This window comes from Bufo bufo, chromosome 11, assembly GCF_905171765.1.
Source record: "Bufo bufo chromosome 11, aBufBuf1.1, whole genome shotgun sequence".
NCBI lineage: Eukaryota > Metazoa > Chordata > Amphibia > Anura > Bufonidae > Bufo > Bufo bufo.
The window spans coordinates 40,535,304-40,557,639 of NC_053399.1; the positions used below are offsets into that span (position 1 = coordinate 40,535,304).

At 44.7% G+C, this 22,336-nt stretch overlaps 1 protein-coding gene across 2 annotated transcripts in view; it reads left to right on the forward strand.

Annotated features, from left to right (window-relative positions):
* The window catches only part of LOC120982456 (deubiquitinase DESI2-like), a 124,181-nt gene that overhangs the window by 49,752 nt on the left and 52,093 nt on the right, over positions 1-22,336 (forward strand). For both annotated transcript variants that reach the window (XM_040412611.1, XM_040412610.1), the window contains exon 2: positions 19,466-19,538. In XM_040412611.1, the coding sequence (XP_040268545.1) occupies positions 19,466-19,538 (73 nt within the window). The remainder of the gene's footprint in view (positions 1-19,465; positions 19,539-22,336) is intronic.

Sequence of the window (22,336 nt, forward strand, 5' to 3'; positions counted from 1 at the left end):
GCTACATTATCTCTGTACTATGTGACATCGCTACATTATCTCTACTATGTGACATCGCTACATTATCTCTACTATGTGACATCGCTACATTATCTCTGTACTGTGACATCACTACATTATCTCTGTACTATGTGACATCGCTACATTATCTCTGTACTATGTGACATCGCTACATTATCTCTGTACTATGTGACATCGCTACATTATCTCTGTACTATGTGACATCGCTACATTATCTCTGTACTATGTGACATCGCTACATTATCTCTACTATGTGACATCGCTACATTATCTCTGTACTGTGACATCACTACATTATCTCTGTACTATGTGACATCGCTACATTATCTCTGTACTATGTGACATCGCTACATTATCTCTGTACTATGTGACATCACTACATTATCTCTGTACTATGTGACATCGCTACATTATCTCTACTATGTGACATCGCTACATTATCTCTGTACTATGTGACATCACTACATTATCTCTGTACTATGTGACATCGCTACATTATCTCTACTATGTGACATCGCTACATTATCTCTGTACTGTGACATCACTACATTATCTCTGTACTATGTGACATCGCTACATTATCTCTGTACTATGTGACATCACTACATTTTCTCTGTACTATGTGACATCACTACATTATCTCTGTACTATGTGACATCACTACATTATCTCTGTACTATGTGACATCCCTACAGTATATCTGTACTATGTGACATCACTACATTATCTCTGTACTATGTGACATCGCTACATTATCTCTGTACTATGTGACATCGCTACATTATCTCTGTACTATGTGACATCACTACATTATCTCTGTACTATGTGACATCACTACATTATCTCTGTACTATGTGACATCACTACATTATCTCTGTACTATGTGACATCACAAAAAGGTTTCGTTACATTCAGCTGAGCCAGTCCTACGAGGCAGTGTGGCTGGTTCAACAGTGAATTTCGGGGTGGCAGAGTCCTTTTAATAAATGTGGCACACGGCAGGTGCACCAGTCTGTAGACTCCGTTTGAGCCAGGATCCTATTACATTTTTTGTAAATCTCCCTCATAATTTCTAATTAATACCAAACCTATTCATCCCACCTGTACAATGTCCTCCCTGCCTCTCATCCTGAATTGTAATCTGCTAGGGCTATTAGCACATTTTAATGCAGTGTAGTCATTACATGGCGTGTGTGGATTTGCACCTCACGACTTGATTAAAAGAGAAAGGCTAATTGGATAAAGCTGAGTGTAGCTCTGCAGGTTTATAGATTTTCTTAGGACAGAGCTTACATAATGGACATTTAGCATCAGCGTGCTACGTCTGGCATGACAACCAGGGGCGAATTGACCCTACAGGGAAATTTCCCAGTGGGCCGATGCCCAGGGCGCCACCAAAGTCCTCCTCTCTGCCGCTGACCGGCTACATAATGAGCTCTGAACAGTAATTAACACTGTGAGAATCAGGTACTCAAGGACCCAGCCAGCGACCACACATGTCCTCCTGAATTCAACTGCTGTGGCCTGCACCTCATCTCCTAAGCTTCCTGCTCTATAGACAACTGGAGGAGGACAGAAGATGGTAGCTACTGATGGCCACCACAGAGGGCCAGCTTTTGGGGCAGTATACTGTGCTACACCGTGTTATTTGGTTCTGCTGGGATGGTATCTTGCACTATGGTATTGTTGACACCGCCTACTTGTGTTGCCCTGCCTTCTATTAATTTGGACCTGCCTACAATGGGGCCATTTTTAGTTTTCTTTCCAGGGCCACTTTAAGTTCCCAGTCCGCCCCTGGTGACAACTCTCTCACAGCCTCTATAGCAGAGGTCAAGGCAAGGGAGACGGACAACTTGGATATGGCCTTAACTTCTGGGCTAAAGGGGTCTTCAAGATGAAAATGGGTAACGGTGGACATGGTGGTAGTGCCGTCTTGCTAGGTATATCCTTCCTACTGGGCCAAATTTACCAAAGAGGTTTGTAAATACATAGACATAGTTATTAGTGTTGAGCGAGCATGCTTGGTCGAACTGCTGTTCGGCACGAGCATCGCTATGCTCGGCCGAGTACCTCATGTGCTCGAGCGCCATGCTCGAGTCTACTTCCCGCACGTTTCGCGGCTGCTATGCAGCCAATAAACGTGCAGGTAAGTACTGCCCTCACTGTAATGCCAGTAGCCATATTGGCTACTGGCATTACAGTGATTGGCTGGCCGGAAGTGTCTGCAGTGACTTGTGTCAAGCGTGCATATAACATTTAATATGAAGAAGGCGAGCAGTAAGCGACAGGGAAGTGGCCGTGATGCTGATGGTGCACGCAGAGGCCGTGGCCCTGGGCGCGGTGAAACTGTGCCTGCTGCCAGAGCACAAGAAAAACAATCATCCACGATACCTAGCTTCATGTCCTAGTTTGCAGGGCGTCGCAGGACAAAACTCTTGAAGTCAGACCAGTGCGACCAGGTGGTTGGTTGGATTGCAGCAGATAACGCTTCCAGTCGGTTAAGCACCACCCTGTCTTCCACCAAGTCCAGTCTCAGTAGCCAAGAGTTTGGTCACAATCCTCATCATTAAAGGGACACTGACAGGCCAAATCAGCATATATAGTTAGATATATCACATTACAGGTCTTATAGAGTCTTTTAAAAACATATAACTATCCCCCCTGTCCACCTTATAAAGAGCGAAATATAAAGTTTTATAACCTGCATCTGCGGTCAGCAATCTGCCCAAGGGGCGGCGTTTCATGTGAAAATGCGCCCAGCCAGCCTTCCCAACTGCCGTTCTTAAGCCCCGCCCAGCTCATCATTATTCACTTTGCTGGGCGGCGGCTAGAACTCTCCCCAGTCCCGATCCTGCGCCTGCGCAATTCAATCCTCCCGGCATCGTTCATGCCCAATCTTCTGCGCCTGCGCCCCGCCGTGCCGTCAGACGCACTATAATTAACCCCTTATATGATGTGAGTGAGCAGCGCTCTGAAGCGCTGCTCTGAACAGTGCATGGCTGAGGCTGCAGCTGCCTCGAAGACGCAGGCTGGTGTGTGTACGCAGGCGCGATCTAACGGCACGGCGGGGAGCAGGCGCAGAAGATTGGGCATGAACGATGCCGGGAGAATTGAATTGCGCAGGCGCAGGATCGGGACTGGGGAGAGTTCTAGCCGCCGCCCAGCAAAGTGAATAATGATGAGCTGGGCGGGGCTTAAGAACGGCAGTTGGGAAGGCTGGCTGGGCGCATTTTCACATGAAACGCCGCCCCTTGGGCAGATTGCTGAACGGAGAAGCAGGTTATAAAACTTTATATTTCGCTCTTTATAAGGTGGACAGGGGGGATAGTTATATGCTTTTAAAAGACTCTATAAGACCTGTAATGTGATATATCTAACTATATTGCTGATTTCGCCTGTCAGTGTCCCTTTAAGGCATACTGGGTGAATGTTGTAGAGGCCGGGAGCAAGTTGGCTGCTGGCACCAGACTTGCCCTCCAATAGATCCTTGTTAACGGAAAGTGTACTCATTCCAATAACAGGGCCGCTTAGGAGTGCTGTATTGTTATTTATCGTCACTACCTCCCCGAGTCGGGAGTGGGTAATTGCCGCGCGCCTGCTGCCTTCCTTGGACGCTTGTGCTTTAATAACTTGTCCCATCCTCTCTGGGTGGCTCACAATTAGGAAAAAAAAGGGGCAACGCAACAACAGCCAATCAGATTTCAGCCATTGACCTCCCTTGAATGTGGTATCCCTTTCTCAGGCTCCCTCTCCGGCATCGAACCCTGATTCCCCGTTACCCGTGATCACCATGGTAGGCGCAGAAAAGAAAATCGAAAGTTGATAGAGCAGACATCCAAATGGATCGTCACCGTCACGGGGACGTGCAATCGCCCAGAGGTTATCTAGAGTCACCAATGCGGCAGCAGGCCCTCGCCCCTAAGGTTTTAGATGGTCAGATCAGCAGGCCCTTGCTCCAAATGTTTTTCAGGGTCACCAGCAGGCCATCAATCATAATTTTTCAAGGGTGTGTATGATGCCCTCCTTTATATGTAATAAAGGGTGTATTGGAGTGCCGATTCCTTGTAATTTTTGGCAGCCGTTTCACAGTGCATAGGCTTTATGAGTGTAGGAGTCCCACTACCTGAACTATTGTACCACAATGTGAATGAGGCCCTCCATTATGTGATATACAGATTGTATCGGAGTACCTCTTTCTTGTAATTTTTGGCAGCACTTGCACTTTATATACAAGTATATACAGTATACAGGAAAAAATGTTTCTTAACAATTTTTCCTCTAAAATTGATTTTTTGTTTTGTTTTGTGCGTATTATTGTCAGTCTGTAAAATGGCGTACTACTCGGACAACATTGTTCCCAGCAGCGACCTGGGAGTCCAAGATGCATCCTCCCCATGCTGTTCCCGAACCATTTCAGTGGTGTTTCCATCAATTTCTGACCTTTTCCTATGAACCAGGCACCCTCCCCTCTTCAGAGCAGGGGGTGCCTGGTTTAATGCTCGGGTTCTCCCATTAACTTCCATTATACTCGGGTGCTCGGTAGAACACCCGAGCATCCCGATGTGTTTGGGCAGAGCAACCGAGCACTTTGGGGCTCGATCAACACTAATAGTTATCCTATAGTCTATCTATCCAATATCTATCTATCTATCTATCTATCTATCTATCTATCTATCTATCTATCTATCTATCTATCTATCTAATGAGCATCTATGCATCTATAAAACAGAAAACAAAGCAGCACTGTCAGAGGTGAAGGAGACAAGTAGGCAATAGGTGCAATGGATAATCCCCCAAGAAAATTCAAATGAGGCAGCACTCCGGATAAAGTAAAGATGGTTGGTGGACCCTCTTTATTCACCTCGCACAACTATTCGGCCGAAATGTTGGGCGGGCTGAATAAAGAGGGTTCCCAAACCATCCTTACTTTATTTGGAGTGCTGCCTCATTTTTGATCATCTAACAAATATCTCTCTATCTATCTAGCTTGATAAGGGCTCTATTGAGTTGAGCTGAAACGTTGCAGAAGCATGGATAAATAAAGAAGTCAATTTTTCACTTAATTGGAGTGCTACCTCTTACTTTAACAATTTTACTGCTGGATCTAAGTCCGTGATCGTCAGAGGGATTGTGCCTATTTTTTTGCGTCAAGAGTGCTTTATTCATTACCTATCTATCTTCACTAAGGAAAACCTATAGATGCCTACATTCTTTATTACGTCACCCAGGCTAAAAGAAGTATCATCCCACAGAGAAAGCTGCTGGAAAGTCATTCATCAATGTTTCAGAAATGCAAAGCAGGTGGTGTGAATGCAGGCATATCGGGGAGCAGCAGACCGTAAAGCCTGACGCGCTGATGTCTGATCTGCTCTTATAGCGCTGCATTATTAGGTACTGATAAACAGGACGTGATTTATGTTATGCTGGGTTTTATGTTAAAATGTAGCATTTTACTTATTAAAGATAATCCAAGTGTAACAACATTACGCTGAAATCAAAGTATGCTTTCTGCTATGTAATACTACTGAGTAAAATAGCTCCTAGAACCTAATGACCCTCTGAAAGTGCTTGAGAATCAATGTCCAGGAATAGTTGTCACAGATTTTTGGGTGGATTTTCCCCATTGACTTCTATTGGTATTCATCATCATTTCAATTTAGATGGGCAATCCATTGTGTGCGTAGATGCAACCTCATGGTCCATCCCAGCTTTCCTGTAGGTCAGAAGCCCACCTCTGAGGAATGACCTTTTCTCATCATGAATCTAAACTACACCTTTCCAAGGCAGAGCGGCTCATGGTCCCAATTGGACCTATTAGCAACAGTCCTCTATGAGTCAGTGCAGACAGACACTGCAAAGAGTGGCTTGGCTTTGCCAAACTTAAAGGGGTTGGCCCATTTCATACACTGGTGGCATATCACTAGGATATAGTCCCATCTGGGACTTGCACCAATCTCTAGAACGGAGCCCACAAACTAAAGGAGAAAAGACCGCACATGCATGGCCGCCCTCCATTCATTTCTATGGGACTTAAGAAAATAGCTGTGCCCTGGCTCAAGCTATTTTTGTCAGCCCCATAGAAGTGAATGGAGCAGTGGTCACGCTTGCGCAGTGCGCTTCCTATTAATTTTTATGGGACTCCCATAGAAATGTTCTGTTCTCCTTCCCTTTGTGGGCTCTGTTCTAGAGATGGTTTTGGGTCCCAGAGGTGAGACCTACACCTATCAGACATTGATGGCAACCCTATTGATATCCCACCAATGTATGAGATGGTACAACCCCTTTAAAGGGATTCTGACACCATTAAATATTATTTTTATATAATTCAGCATGAAAAAGTTGTTACCTTTTGTAATTTGCTTTCTTTTACAAAAATACTCTAGTTGTGAGATATTCTCTTTATTCTCTCAACTGAGGTGGTCGCACATGTTCAGTTCCATCCTCCTACTGCCACCAGCTGTATCTACTGTTAGAAGAGGGAGTGAGACACCCCCCTGAGCTGTGATAGGGAGAGAGCTGCAGCAGAAAGGTCACACCCCCTAACCCTAAGCTGCCAGCCTGAATACAATCTAGCAGAGTAATAGGTACAATGAATGGGGAGATCTCTGGAGCCATGTGAAGTACAGGGCTGGTTTAGCTTTGTAAGAAAGAGATTGTCATATTCTATACAATGTCTGATTTTTATTATTCCCATCAATCAAGGCATAACCACTTTAATGCCACCATGGGTTACATGATCCCCTTTACATTTGTATACATTCCCTTGCAGCGACTGTTGCAGCCAAATTCATGCCTGATGAATGGGGGTTACAGAAGGTGGAGGCATCAGGTGCTGCAGGATCTGCGGTGTATTTATCTTTAAAGCAAGATAGATCTGTCTAGGGCACGAATCTGCCACCTTCGGCTCTCCGTCTGCTGTGAAACTACAACTCCCAGCATGCACACTTTCTCAGCTGTTCTTGTAACTCCCATAGAAGTGAATGAAGCATTCTGGGAAATGTAGTTTCAGAAGAGCTGGAGTGCCGGAGGTTGTTGATCCCTGGTTTAAGGGCAGCATTTCTGCTTTGTCCACTTCTCCCATGTTGTGATCCTATCACACTGGTTTTAATGTGGTTGTGCCACCTTTTTTAAATATTGGGCTATCCTCAGGATAGGTCATCACTACCTCATTGGCAGGGGTCCGGCCCGTAGCTTTAACACCAGAAGTCGGTGACGAATCTACACCGCACCATCAACATCATAGTGGACAACGCTGGTAACTGCAGCACTGCTCCCATCAACTTCAATAGGAGCAGCACCTCAGTGACGAGTGATGTCCACTAATTGTCGACGATGCAGTGTAGTTTCGGTGACGGCGGGTGTCCCGGGTCCCAGACCTTTGCCAATCAGCTAGTGATGGCCCATCCAGAGGATCAGTCATCACTTAAAAAAGGCTGGACATCATCCCCTTTTACCCCTTCAAGCGACAGCCAGTTTGGACCAAATGCCGGAGCCCCATTTTTCAAATCTGACATGTGTCACTTTATGTGGTAATAACTTTGGAACGCTTTTACTTATCCAGGCCATTCTGAGACTGTTTTATCGTGACACATTGTACTTCATGTTAGTGGTGAATTTGAGTTGATACGTTTTATCTTTATGCCTAAAAAAAATCCAAAATTTGCAGAAATTTGGGAAAAATTCACTATTTTCAAAATTAGAATTTCTTTGCTTTTAAGACAGATAATGATACTTCATAAAATAGTTATCACTTTACATTCCCCATATGTCTACTTTATGTTGGCATCATTTTGTAATTGTCCTAAAAAATTTTTAGGAAGTTAGAAGGCTTAAGCCTCATTCACACGTCAGTGTTTCACGGACATATGCTGTACGTGTTCTCCGGACAGTACACGTCCCCATTCATCTGAATGTGTGTATTCGCACATTAGTGTTTTAGCACGGTCCGTGGGTCCGTGTTTTCAGCACGGATGAATATCCTATCTTGGTCTGTGTTCACGCCCATTATAGTCAATAAGTCAGTGAAAACCACGGATGCAACACGGATGCCATCGGTGTTGCATCCGTGTTTCACGGATCATTAAGAAGAGATGCTTTGAAAATTATTTTTCAGCTGTTCAGTGTCAGTGAAACACGGAAGCAACACGGACAGCAAAAAACGGACACACGGACCCAACACGGACAGCTTCACGGATGCATCACTGACCACCTGGTCACGGATTTGAGCATGGACACAGACGTGTGATTGAGGCTTTAGAAGTTTAGAACCACATTTTTAAATGTTTAAGAAATATTCCAAAACCCACTTTTTTAAGGACCATTTCAGTTATGAAGTCACTTTGTGGGGCTTACACAGTAGAAACCACCCATAAATGACCACATTTTAGAAATTACACCCCTTAAGTTATTCAAAACTGATTTTACAAACTTTATTAACCCTTTAGGTGTTCCACAAAAATTAAAGCAAAATGGAGGGGAAATTTTAAAATTATTATTTTTTGGCCAGATTATCCATTTAATTCCCATTTTCCTATTTTCCTGTAACACAGCAAGGGTTAATAGCCAAAGAAACCTCAATAATTATTAGCCTGATTCTGCAGTTTACAGAAGCACCCCATATGTGGTCGTAAACTGCTTTATGGGCACACGGCGGGGTGCAGAGGAAAAGGAGCGCCATATTGTTAACGGAGGGCAGATTTTACTGGAATGGTTTTCAGGTGCCATGTCACATTTGAAGAGACCCTGAGGTACCCCTAGAAAGAAAACCCCAAAAAGTGACCCCATTTTGGAAACTACCCCCCGCAAGGAATAAATCTAGTCGTGAAGTGAATGCTTTGACCCAACATGCGTTTCATAGAATTTAGAAACACATGGCTGTGAAAATGAAAAATTTAAGGGAATCTGTCACCTAGTTTGAGCATATTAAACTGTTACCATTGCAATGTTCAATAAAGTACCTTCATTCCAGCAAGGGTCTTCTTTCTTTAATTCATGTCATTTAGATAAAAAAGCAACTTTTCAGATATGCTAATGAACCTTCAAGGTGCCCAGAGGGGTGTTATTCCTCTCCTCTAGAGCCAGTAACCACCCCCTTGCAGTGCCCTGCTTGCCTTAATTTCAAGCCCAGCACGCCTCCTCATAAATAAATTTCCTCCCCCAGCCGAGCCGAACGGCGCCGCCCCCTCCGCTACGTCATATCATTTATTCAACAGACGAACCTTGCCTTATGCTTTCTTGCCCATGAAATCTCGCGCAGCCGCAGTATCGCCGACTGCCTGCGCTTGTCCGAACCTTGAAGGTTCATTAGCATATCTGAAAAATAGCTTTTTTTATTTAAATGACAACATGAATAAAAGAAAGAAGACCCTTGCTGGAATGAAGGTAGTTTATTGAACATTGCAATGGTAACAGCTTAATATGCTCAAACTAGGTGACAGATTCCCTTTAACTTTTATTTCCAATATAAAGTTGCTTTAGCCCCAAATTTTTTATTTTCACAAGGGGTAACAGCAGAAAATGCACCCCAAAATTTGTTATGCATTTTTTCCTGAATACGGCAACACCTCATACGTGGTCATAAACCGCTGTTTGGGGGCATGGCAGCCTTCAGAAGGGTAAAAGCAGCAATTCCTTGGTGGCCAGTGCGGCCTCGCCTCTCCCCCCCCCCTAATTAAAATCACCTTCCCCATCATTGGTGGCCAGTGCGGCCTCCTCTCCCCCCCCAATTAAAATCACCTTCCCCATCATTGGTGGCAGCGGAGAGTTCCGATTGGAGTCCCAGTTTAATCGCTGGGGCTCCGATCGGTTACCATGGCAGCCAAGACGCTACTGCAGTCCTGGCTGCCATGGTTACTTAGCAATAGAAGCATTATACTTACCTGCGATGTCTGTGACCGGCCGGGCGCTCCTCCTACTGGTAAGTGAAAGGTCTGTGCGGCGCATTGCTTATAGCACAGACCTGTCACTTACCAGTAGGAGGAGCGCCCGGCCGGTCACAGACATCGCAGGTAAGTATAATGCTTCTATTGCTAAGTAACCATGGCAGCCAGGACTGCAGTAGCGTCTTGGCTGCCATGGTAACCGATCGGAGCCCCAGCGATTAAACTGGGACTCCAATCGGAACTCTCCGCTGCCACCAATGATGGGGAAGGTGATTTTAATTGGGGGGGGGAAGAGGGGAGGCCGCACTGGCCACTAATGATGGGGGGGTGATTTTAATTAGGGAGGGGAGAGGGGAGGCCGCACTGGCCACCAATGATGGGGAAAGGTGATTTTAATTAGGGGGGGGAGAGGGGAGGCCGCACTGGCCACCAATGATGGGGAAAGGTGATTTTAATTAGGGGGGGGAGAGGGGAGGCCGCACACAAGTGAACAATTATCTAGATTAGTTTAGTTAAACTTTTGGAAGCTTAGAGGCAAGCAAGACTAGTCAGATGTCAGCGACTAAATGTGCTGCATAATTTGCAATTTTTGTGTGACGTGCCAAGAATCGCCATGAACTGGAGAACAACAGGAATTTTTGCATAGGTGCATAGACAGATAAATAGATAGATAGATATGCTACACCACCTCAGGCTCCTCGCTAGACAGAACACAGGGCCTCATCATTTATCATAACTGCCTAATAGTAAGGCCTCTTTCACCCATCCCTGTCCGCGATGACATCCATGACAAGATGGTCAGTGGTTCACCCATGATGATGTCCATGAAGGAACCATGTTTGGTCCATGTGTCTGTTTTCTGGTCTTTGTGTTTCATCTTTATTCCACAGATACTGTGGAGCTGAAAATTTAATTTCCAGAGCATCTCCTACCAATGGTCCATGAAAACATCAGACCAAGTTGTGACTGTGGTTTTTACAGACCCATAGACTTCGATCGGCGTGTTTGGTCAATACCACAGACCAAAGTAGTGCACACATCTGTGGTTTTTCTTACTGATGTGTGAATAATCACATTAGGGACTGATTCAGACAACCATGCTCGGTCTGGGAAATATGGTCCATGTGTCGGTTGCATCTCCTGGACCGTCCGTGGATCCCTTGACCTGAACTGATTGCATCATAGTCTTTTATGCTGCAATCAGTTCCTATATGATCGCAGGTCTATTGTACTGTGCTCATGATGATGTCAGTGCAGTACAATAGATCCACAATCACATAGGAACTGACTGCAGCATAAAACACTATGATGCAGTCAGTTTGGGCCAGGGGAGCCGCGGTCGGTTCGGGAGATGCAGCTGACACGTGGATCGTGTTTTTCAGACTCAGCGTGATTGTGTGAATCAGGCCTAAAGTCAATGGGGACATATGCTGTCTATGGACAGCACATGTCCGTGATTCACTGGCATGTGAATGAGGTCTAAGACTTTGTTTCCCATAGCAATTATTACGTGGCTGCAAATAGCTTGTTAATGCTCTGTGAAGTAATAGTATGGCACTATGATAGCGCAGGCTCAGGAGCCGTGTCTGAACTGGTCCCTAGTCCTGCCATATACAGATGCCTGTTTAAGGGTACTTTCACACTAGCGTTATTCTTTTCCGGTATTGAAATATGGTAAAAGGTCTCAATACCGGAAAAAAACGCATTTGTTTTGTCCTAATGCATTCTGAATGGAAAGCAATCCATTCGGTATTCATCAGGAAGTCTTACGTTATTATTATTATTAAAGCGCCATTCATTCCATAGGGCTGTACATATGATAAGGGGTGCACATACATAATACAGACAAGTGCACTAAGCGGGAACAAGACGAGTTCTGTCCCTTGTACGTTATTTGACCGGACAAAATCCCGGAACAATACCTCACTTCATAAGATCTTATGTTCAGGTCCCTTACTGTAAGTCGAAAAAGTGTTATGACAAAAAAGCAAGTAGAAAAAAAAATGCCTTCCTTTATGTAAAAAAAAAAAAAGCTATAGAAGCAAAAGCAATCAAAAAGTCATAAGTACAAGTACCCCAACATGGTACCAATGGAAACTACAACTTGATCTGAAAAAGAAAACCCACACACAGAACATTGGCGCACAAGGACTTATCTAAAAATCTGAGCGTGTTAACCAATCAGTACACAAATTTCTCAATTAAGGGCTCTTTCACACTTGCGTTCTTTTCTTCCGGTATAGAGTTCCGTCGTCGGGGCTCTATGCCGGAAGAATCCTGATCAGTTTTATCCTAATGCATTCTGAATGGAGAGAAATCCGTTCAGGATGCATCAGGATGTCTTCAGTTCAGGACCGGAACGTTTTTTGGCCGGAGAAAATACCGCAGCATGCTGCGCTTTTTGCTCCGGCCAAAAATCCTGAACACTTGCCACAAGGCCGGATCCGGAATTAATGCCCATTGAAAGGCATTGATCCGGATCCGGCCTTAAGCTAAACGTCATTTCGGCGCATTGCCGGATCCGACGTTTAGCTTTTTCAGAGTGGTTACCATGGCTGCCAAGACGCTAAAGTCCTGGCAGCCATGGTAAAGTGTAGTGGGGAGCGGGGGAGCAGTATACTTACCGTCCGTGCGGCTCCCCGGGCGCTCCAGAGTGACGTCAGGGCGCCCCACGCGCATGGATGACGTGATCGCATGGACACGTCATCCATGCGCATGGGGCGCCCTGACGTCATTCTGAAGCGCCCCGGGAGCCGCACGGACGGTAAGTATACTGCTCCCTTGCTCCCCACTACTACTATGGCAACCAGGACTTTAATAGCGTCCTGGCTGCCATAGTAACACTGAACGCATTTTGAAGACGGATCCGTCTTCAAATGCTTTCAGTTCACTTGCGTTTTTCCGGATCCGGCGTGTAATTCCGGCAAATGGAGTACACGCCGGAGCCGGACAACGCAAGTGTGAAAGAGCCCTCACACTTTCATGTCCATCACAGATCAGTCGCCAGTAAATAAAGTTCCACCTGACAAGTTGCTAACGGTAACATCTCACACGGCAATAAATAAGGTGGTAACGGCTCACCACCTCATCCAAGATAGCCTCCTTGTCTGGGGTCTTTCCTTTGGATCAGCACTGCTTTTTCCCTCTCCACTAAGGAGTGCTGCAAACACATACCAAGCTCTCCACTTCAACAGCTTTGGAGGCCTTGCTAGGTCAAACTTCCTCACAGTGCAAAATAATGGCAACGGCTCAATATCAGAAGAAGCTGCATCAGGAGATTGTGCAGAGAGAAAAGAAAAGGCATCAGACTGCCTTGTTGTTTTAACATACTCACAAAAGTTGCCTATTGCAAAAAATTGCATATAGATTTTAAAAAATAGAGGAGAAACTTATCAAGACCGCCAGCATTTGGTGCAGAATTTTTGATCTCCTCTGTGCTGCCGTAAGATGTGCCCAACACTTATGGCAAAATTTTATTACAGTGGTATTTAAAAGGTTGCAAACGCTGTGTTTGGCACTTTTTTTTTACACCATTGGTTTTGCCTTGTGACTAATAGATATGGCGACTGATCTGTGATGGGCATGCAAATGTTAACTGAAACCTCTGTGTACTGATTGGATACCACACTCAGATTTTTAGATGAGTCCTTGTGCTCCAAGATTTGTTATTTTATGTTGATTCTTTCACCAAACTGTGGAAAATTGTCCATCTAGTTGAGTATTATTACCTGCAGCTCTGTTCAGTACCTTACATTGCCTTTAAAGGGGCTGTCCTAGCTAAACGTCTATGTCATAGCACTTGGATACTCCATAAATGTCAAATAGGTGCGCGGCCCCCCTCTAGGCAGATATTCCCCATTTGTACCTTTTCAGAATAGTGCTCCCCCTTAATGCCTCTCTTAGTTCCCTCACACAGTACTCATGCCCCCTTTAGTGCCCTCACACAGTAGTTACATCTCATTAGTGCCTCCACACAACAGTGTTCCCCCTTAGTGCCTCCACACAGTGCTCATGCCCCCACACAGTAGTTACACCCCATTAGTACCTCCACACAATAGTGCTCCTCCCTAGTGCCTTCACACAGTACTCATGCCCCCTTTAGTGCCTCCACACAGTACTCATGCCCCTTTAGTGCCTCCGTACAGTAGTTACACCCCATTAGTGCCCCCACACAGTAGTTACACCCCATTAGTGCCCCCACACAATAGTGCTCCCCCTTAACGCCTCCACACAGTAATGATGCCCCCTTTAGTGCCCACACACAGTAGTTACACCACATTAGTGCCCTTACACAATACTGCTCCCCCTTAGTGCCCCCACACAGTATTTACACACCAATAGTGCCCCCACACAATAGTGCTCCCCCTTAGTAGGAGGAGCGCCCGGCCGGTCACAGACATCGCAGGTAAGTATAATGCTTCTATTGCTAAGTAACCATGGCAGCCAGGACTGCAGTAGCGTCTTGGCTGCCATGGTAACCGATCGGAGCCCCAGCGATTAAACTGGGACTCCAATCGGAACTCTCCGCTGCCACCAATGATGGGGAAGGTGATTTTAATTGGGGGGGGGGAGGGGAGGCCGCACTGGCCACCAATGATGGGGGGGTGATTTTAATTAGGGGGGGGGAGAGGGGAGGCCGCACTGGCCACCAATGATGGGGAAAGGTGATTTTAATTAGGGGGGGGGGGAGAGGAGGCCGCACTGGCCACCAATGATGTGGAAGGTGATTTTAATTAGGGGGGGGGGAGAGGCGAGGCCGCACTGGCCACCAATGAATTTAAAACTGGGGAGGGAGGTGCGGCACCTGAGGGGTTAATTGTGCGGATCACAGCCCCCTGTAAGAGATCGGGTGCTGCCAGGCAGCAGGGGGCAGTCATGTACACAGTTCTTAGTATATTCTAACTTGAAGCGTCCCCATCACTATGGGAACGCCTCTGTGTTAGAATATACTGTCGGATCTGAGTTTTCACGAAGTGTAAACTCAGATCTAAAAAGCTTTTATGCAGACGGATCAGCGGATCCGTCTGTGTGAAAGTAGCCTACGGACACGGATGACGGACGCGGATGACAATCTTAGTAACACAGTACATAAGGCCGAAAAAATACATTTGTCCATCCAGTTCGGCCTGTTATCCTGCAAGTTGATCTAGAGGAAGGCAAAAAAAAACAACCTGTGAGGTAGAAGCCAATTTTCCCCACTTTAGGGGAATAAAAAATTCCTTCCCAACTCCAATCAGGCAATCAGAATAACTCCCTGGATCCACGACCCCTCTCTAGTAGCCATAGCTCCATGTGTGGTCTGACTAATGATTTGTAAAGTGGAAGTACTATGTTCTCATCACGGGCATCTATGCCCCTTCTGATGCAACCCATTATCTAATTTGCCTTGTCAGCAGCTGCCTGACACTGGTTTTTGCAGCTTAGTTTGCTGTTTATTAAAATTCCTAGATCCTTTTCCATGTCAGTGTTACCGAGTGTTTTACCATTTAGTATGTACGGGTGACTTGCATTATTCCTTCCCATGTGCATAACCTTACATTTGTCAGTGTTAAACCTCATCTGCCACTTCTCTACCCAAGCCTCCAATCTATCCAGATCCCTCTGTAGCAGTATACTGTCCTCTTCAGTGTAAATTACTTTACACAGTTTAGTGTCATCTGCGAAAATTGATACTTTACTATGCAATCCTTCTACGAGATCATTAATAAATATATTGAAGAGAATAGGGCCCAATACTGACCCCTGAGGTACTCCACTAGTGACAGTGACCCAATCTGAGTGTGTACCGTTAATAACCACCCTCTGTTTTCTATCATTGAGCCAGTTACTTACCCACATACAGACGTTTTCTCCCAGTCCGAGCATTCTCATTTTATATACTAACCTTTCATGTGGTACAGTGTCAAATGCTTTGGAGAAGTCCAGATATACGACATCCATTGATTCGCCGCTGTCAAGTCTAGAACTTACCTCCTCATAGAAACTGATTAAATTAGTTTGGCATGACCGATCCCTCACGAAGCCATGCTGATATGGCGTTATTTGCTTATTTCCGTTGAGATGCTCTAAGATAGAATCTCTCAGAAAAACTTCAAACAGTTTACCCACAACAGATGTTAAACTTACCGGCCTATAGTTTCCAGGCTCCGTTTTTGGACCCTTTTTGAATATTGGCACCACATTTGCCATGCGCCAATCCTGTGGAACATTCCCTGTCAGTATAGAGTCTGCATCCGTGTTTTTTCACTGACCCATTGACTTGAATAGGTCCGTGAACTGTTGTCCGTCAAAAAAATAGGACAGGTCATATTTTTTTGACAGACAGGAAACACGGATCACAGATGCGGCTGCCAAACGGTGCATTTTACGATTTTTCCACGGACCCATTGAAAGTCAATGGGTCCGCAAAAAAAAACGGAAAACGGAATCACGGACGCGGATGCACACAACGGTCGTGTGCATGAGACCTTATATTGAATTCAACCCTGGAATGATTTTTAGCTTATAATGAGTACAATGCACCAATAAAAAATTGCCCCCAAAGGTGTATATAGCTTTTAACACCTTAATGTTAATTAGAATATTTCACAGTACTTTACTCAGTGAGGGCACATTGCAGGGATATCTGGATTAAAGCTGGCCATACACATTAGACAAAAATTCTTTGAAACAAACAATTTCAACTAAAACAAACGTTTGTCCTTAGGAATTTAGGACAAAATGATCAATAACCATTCATTTTTAACGACAGGCCTCCTACCGTCTGAAATGAAGTAGGTTACAAGTAATATTTTCGTCCAATAGACGCCCGTGGTCGACTGGTTATGGGGAGAAAGAATGGACGTTTATAAGACCGAGTGGAAGTCAGAACTCTTGTGGGCGTTGCTTAGAATATGATCATTTGTATACAACAGTTTTTAAAGGGGTAGGCCATGATGCTGCAGCCAAGAACTGGGGTGTTTTAAAGGGGTGTTTTGACGCTGCAGCCAACAACCCGACCCTCTTGTGTCACATGAGCGACTGACATGGCGCAAAGAGGTCAGGCCTCCGCTGCACCCAGTCATTGGCTGCAGCAGCATGAAAGCGGATGTTTACAGCAGGGGGACCCAAGCAAGGCAGCCAATGCTGGGGAGCAAAGGAGCCGGGATCCAGCAGCAGGGTGCAGGTAAGTTCTGCCTATTATTGGACTTTGTAAGCAGTTGCATAGGTTTATAGGATGGATGTACAGATAATACTGGTTATATTGAATTCAACCCTCGAATATTTTTAATTGTAAAAAAAAAACAACCAAGCAGACTAAAACTTACGTACAACATAAAAAGCACATTTCCAGTTCTGTAATTGCGTTCTGCTTGAAAAATACCAATGAGAATTGGAAGTGAAAATTATATAATCGCCGGGTGGCCTGCTCCTGTAAATTACATTTTCATTATCCCTAGATTATTGAGAGAGGTGGATCTTGTGGAAGAGCATCTTCTATTACTGTGATTTCATTAGTTTTTGGAAAACAGGATAAAATAGGACAGCTTATGTGGCTAGATGAAAAACATAAGGCCTCACCCCCCTTGCCTCCGGACCTTAAAGGGATTATGCCATGATTGAGATAAAAAAATGAAAATCAAACATCATATAGTACAAGAAAATCTTTTTCTAACAGAGCTAGAACCGACCCTGTACCTCACATGGATCCAGAGATCTCTTTATTTATTGCTCCAATGTTCTGTTAGATTTATTTCAGGCAGGCAGCTCAAGAGGCGTGTCCTTTCTCTTGCATCTCAAGGGGCGTGTCCTTTCTCTTGCATCTCAGGGGGCATGTCCTTTCTCTTGCATCTCAGGGGGCGTGTCCTTTCTCTTGCATCTCAGGGGGCGTGTCCTTTCTCAGGGCTCATATCCTTCTTGCCCTGTAACTGATCATATGGCTGCTGGCAGTTAAAGGATAGGACTGAGCATGTGTGTCCACCTCAGTGAGGTGGACAGAGAAATAAGAAATAGAATAAACAGCAGGTAGCGCTATACAGCTACATTTTATTGAATAACTTACTAAATCTACTCTTCATAGTATTCACTATCATCAAAGTTAAACTTTTTCATCAAACTGTACGAAAAAGATGGTGTTTTGGGAAGCCCGTACAAGGTGCGGCCGAGCTGCATGCCACATGCAGATTACCATTAATAGTTGCAGATGAAACACCTGGTGGGAGATTTACTAAAATAAATGCACCAGAATTTAGGTGTATTCTGATGATATCAAATTATCGGCTGTCTACAGGATAGGCAATAATTATTAGATTGGCAGGGAACAGACTGCTAAGAACCCCACCAATCACCAGAACCCCATACCCCCCTAAAGTGAATAAAGTAACCCGGGCACTGCCGCTCCATTCATCTCTATGGGACTGCTGCAAACTGCCAAACTCTATACTCGCCTATCTCCAGCAGTCCCCTAGAGAATGAATGGAGTGGCAGTGTATATCCTGGACCTGCTGCTTGATTCATTTCTGGGGTACAGGGCCTCAGTTCTTGTGAACGGTGGGGATCCTTGCAGTCGGACCCCATGACTTAATAGGGATAGGAAATAACTTGATATAGCCGGAATACTCCTTTAATTTGTACCTAAAAACTAGAGTACATGCTTTGCACCACATTTATTACGTAGTACTGACACTTTTTGCAACTAGTTCAACAAGAGGGTGTGGATTAACAGCAAAGGGTATGGGCTCATGGCCTAAAGGTATCTGGCAGCAGATCTGTACCTATTACACTGGCTGACCTGTTACATGTGCGCTTGGCAGCTGAAGGCCTCTGTGTTGGTCCCATGTTCATATCTGCCCACATTGCTGAGAAAAATAATGTTTTAATATATGCAAATGAGCCTCTAGGAGCAACGGGGGCGTTGGCGTTACACCTAGAGGCTCTGCTCTCTCTGCAACTGCCGCGCCCTCTGCACTTTGATTGACAGGGAAAGGCAGTGTAAATGTGATCACACCTGGTCCTGTCATCAGAGTGGAGAGGGCGCAGCAGTTGCAGAGAGAGCAGAGCCTCTAGGTGTAACAGCAACTCCCCCGTTGCTCCTAGAGGCTCATTTGCATATATTAAAACATCATTTTTCCCAGCATTTCGGGCAGATATGAACATGGGACCAACACAGAGGCCTTCAGCTGCCAAGTGCACATGTAACAGGTCAGCTGGTGTCATAGGGACAAAACTGCTGACAGATGCCCTTTGAGATGTGCCAATGTGCACAAAAAATGTTGGCCAACTACTAGATGGAATAAAGTTAGATAAAAATGAACCAAACTTATCATCCAGCATGATCCACTGTGATTTGGCGCATATCTTCATACTGTCTAGTCTCCGCGTACACTGACTGAATGAGTAAATCTGCCCCATAGCTTTTACGTGCTTCACCTGTACTTGCAGGAAAACCACAGCAATTAGCATTAATCCACATATTATTACAGTGGCTCAGCCGCACCAGGTACGAGCACCCTTACAGCGCGGCTACTTCATGATGAAGTTAATTAATCGCCTGATGAATAAGTGTATTCCACTTTTTATTGCAGTACTGGATTAATGAATACACCTCAACGTTGGGCATTGGAGTATTTCATTCAGGGATAGAAATCTATGGAAGAGGTAAGCTGAAGATTTTATTCTTCGTCAAAGAGAATGTGTCATGAGAAAATCACCTACTGTTTAAATCAAGGGTGGACATTTATCATCCCCTGTACGCCAGAAAACTGGCACCAAAAAGGCGTGCACCTCCTAATAAATGTGGTGCATCGGACATCAGCCGGGGATAGGTTAAAGGGGTGTCTCACTTCAGCAAATGGCATTTATCATGTAGAGAAAGTTAATACAAGGCACTTACTAATGTATTGTGATTGTCCATATTGTCTCCTTTGCTGGTTTGATTCATTTTTCAATCACATTATACACTGCTTTTTTCCGGGGGTTACGACCACCCTGCAATCCAGCAGCAGTGGTCAAGCTTGGACACTATAGGAAAAAGCGCTGGTGTGTGCGCCAGTGGTCCTGGGCACCAGAGAGGCTGGAGCTTTTTCCTGTAGTCTGTAAGCACGACCACCGCTGCTGGATTGCAGGGTGGTCGTAACCCCTGGAAACAAGCAGTGTATAATGTGATGGAAAAACGAATCAAACCATTAAAGGAGGCAATATGGACAATCACAATACATTAGTAAGTGGCGTGTAATAACTTTCTCTACATGGTAAATGCCATCTGCTAAATTAAGATAACCCCTTTAAGACCAGTGTATAATATGCCAGTCTTAATTCATGTTCATATTTTAAAGAGGTTTTCAAAGACCTTTATACCAATGACGTATAGGTCATCAGTATCTGATCTGACACCCGGACCCCCTCCAATCAGATGCTTGGTATCGCAGCTCAGCCCCATTCACTTCAAGGGGGCTGAGCTGCACCTAGGCCGTATGACCAATGAACGTGACATCACTTGGCCTAGGGAAAGTTGGACAAGACCGCTGTGCTACTGTGAGCGCTAGTGCCTTCCTAACAGCTGATCGGCGGGGGTCCCCGGTGTCAGATCCCCAAAATCAGATACTGATGACCTTGGAAAACCCAAGGCAGCACTCGTATGAGCTCTACTTCCTCTTAAAGATTACACTGCGCGCTGCCTCAGAAGTCTCAGCGGTGCAGTGGAATTCCAAGTGCTTGCTCCATTCACTTCATTACACTGCGCCGCCACTGCAAGCCAGACGGAATATAGATAGCTATGTAAGGTGTAATGTAGTGAAACACACAGTAGGAAAGGTGTCTGCATCTTTCTCATGAGAAACAAATTGATCCTAGAGCTTTATGTTATCCAGTGCCTGCCCGTCGCCCTTCCCCCCCACTCATCTATATTCACCTTCTCCGCAGTTTGTGAAATGTCAAGTCGGTGACATTGTACAATAATTACACCTCTCCCTAGTCATTTATTCAATGTTGCTGATATAAATCGTGCTCTGTCTGGCCGCAGTGCCCCTGAATTCAAGGCTATTTGTTGATGCCTTTTTATTGCATTGTTAAAGGTCAGACGGGGTCCAATACATGAATTTGCCATGATATCTGAACAACAGCGGGTACAAGCAAGAACGCTGTTCATGGTTTATTTCATATTTTATGAAAAAAAATAGATTAGTTTATAAAAAGATTATTTCAAAAGGAAATAACCAACGAATCAATAATCAGATTGTATCTCGCGCAGAGATTGAATTTCTCAGGTCTATATAATGTACACAACGATCTGCAGAGACTGATGTTTTCAGGTCTATATAATATACACAATGATCTGCAGAGACTGATGTTCTCAGGTCTATATAATATACACAATGATCTGCAGAGACTGATGTTCTCAGGTCTATATAATACAGGGAGTGCAGAATTATTAGGCAAGTTGTATTTTTGAGGATTAATTTTATTATTGAACAACAACCATGTTCTCAATGAACCCAAAAAACTCATTAATATCAAAGCTGAATATTTTTGGAAGTAGTTTTTAGTTTGTTTTTAGTTTTAGCTATTTTAGGGGGATATCTGTGTGTGCAGGTGACTATTACTGTACATAATTATTAGGCAACTTAACAAAAAACAAATATATACCCATTTCAATTATTTATTTTTACCAGTGAAACCAATATAACATCTCAACATTCACAAATATACATTTCTGACATTCAAAAACAAAACAAAAACAAATCAGTGACCAATATAGCCACCTTTCTTTGCAAGGACACTCAAAAGCCTGCCATCCATGGATTCTGTCAGTGTTTTGATCTGTTCACCATCAACATTGCGTGCAGCAGCAACCACAGCCTCCCAGACACTGTTCAGAGAGGTGTACTGTTTTCCCTCCTTGTAAATCTCACATTTGATGATGGACCACAGGTTCTCAATGGGGTTCAGATCAGGTGAACAAGGAGGCCATGTCATTAGATTTTCTTCTTTTATACCCTTTCTTGCCAGCCACGCTGTGGAGTACTTGGACGCGTGTGATGGAGCATTGTCCTGCATGAAAATCATGTTTTTCTTGAAGGATGCAGACTTCTTCCTGTACCACTGCTTGAAGAAGGTGTCTTCCAGAAACTGGCAGTAGGACTGGGAGTTGAGCTTGACTCCATCCTCAACCCGAAAAGGCCCCACAAGCTCATCTTTGATGATACCATCCCAAACCAGTACTCCACCTCCACCTTGCTGGCATCTGAGTCGGACTGGAGCTCTCTGCCCTTTACCAATCCAGCCACGTGCCCATCCATCTGGCCCATCAAGACTCACTCTCATTTCATCAGTCCATAAACCTTAGAAAAATCAGTCTTGAGATATTTCTTGGCCCAGTCTTGACGTTTCAGCTTGTGTGTCTTGTTCAGTGGTGGTCGTCTTTCAGCCTTTCTTACCTTGGCCATGTCTCTGAGTAT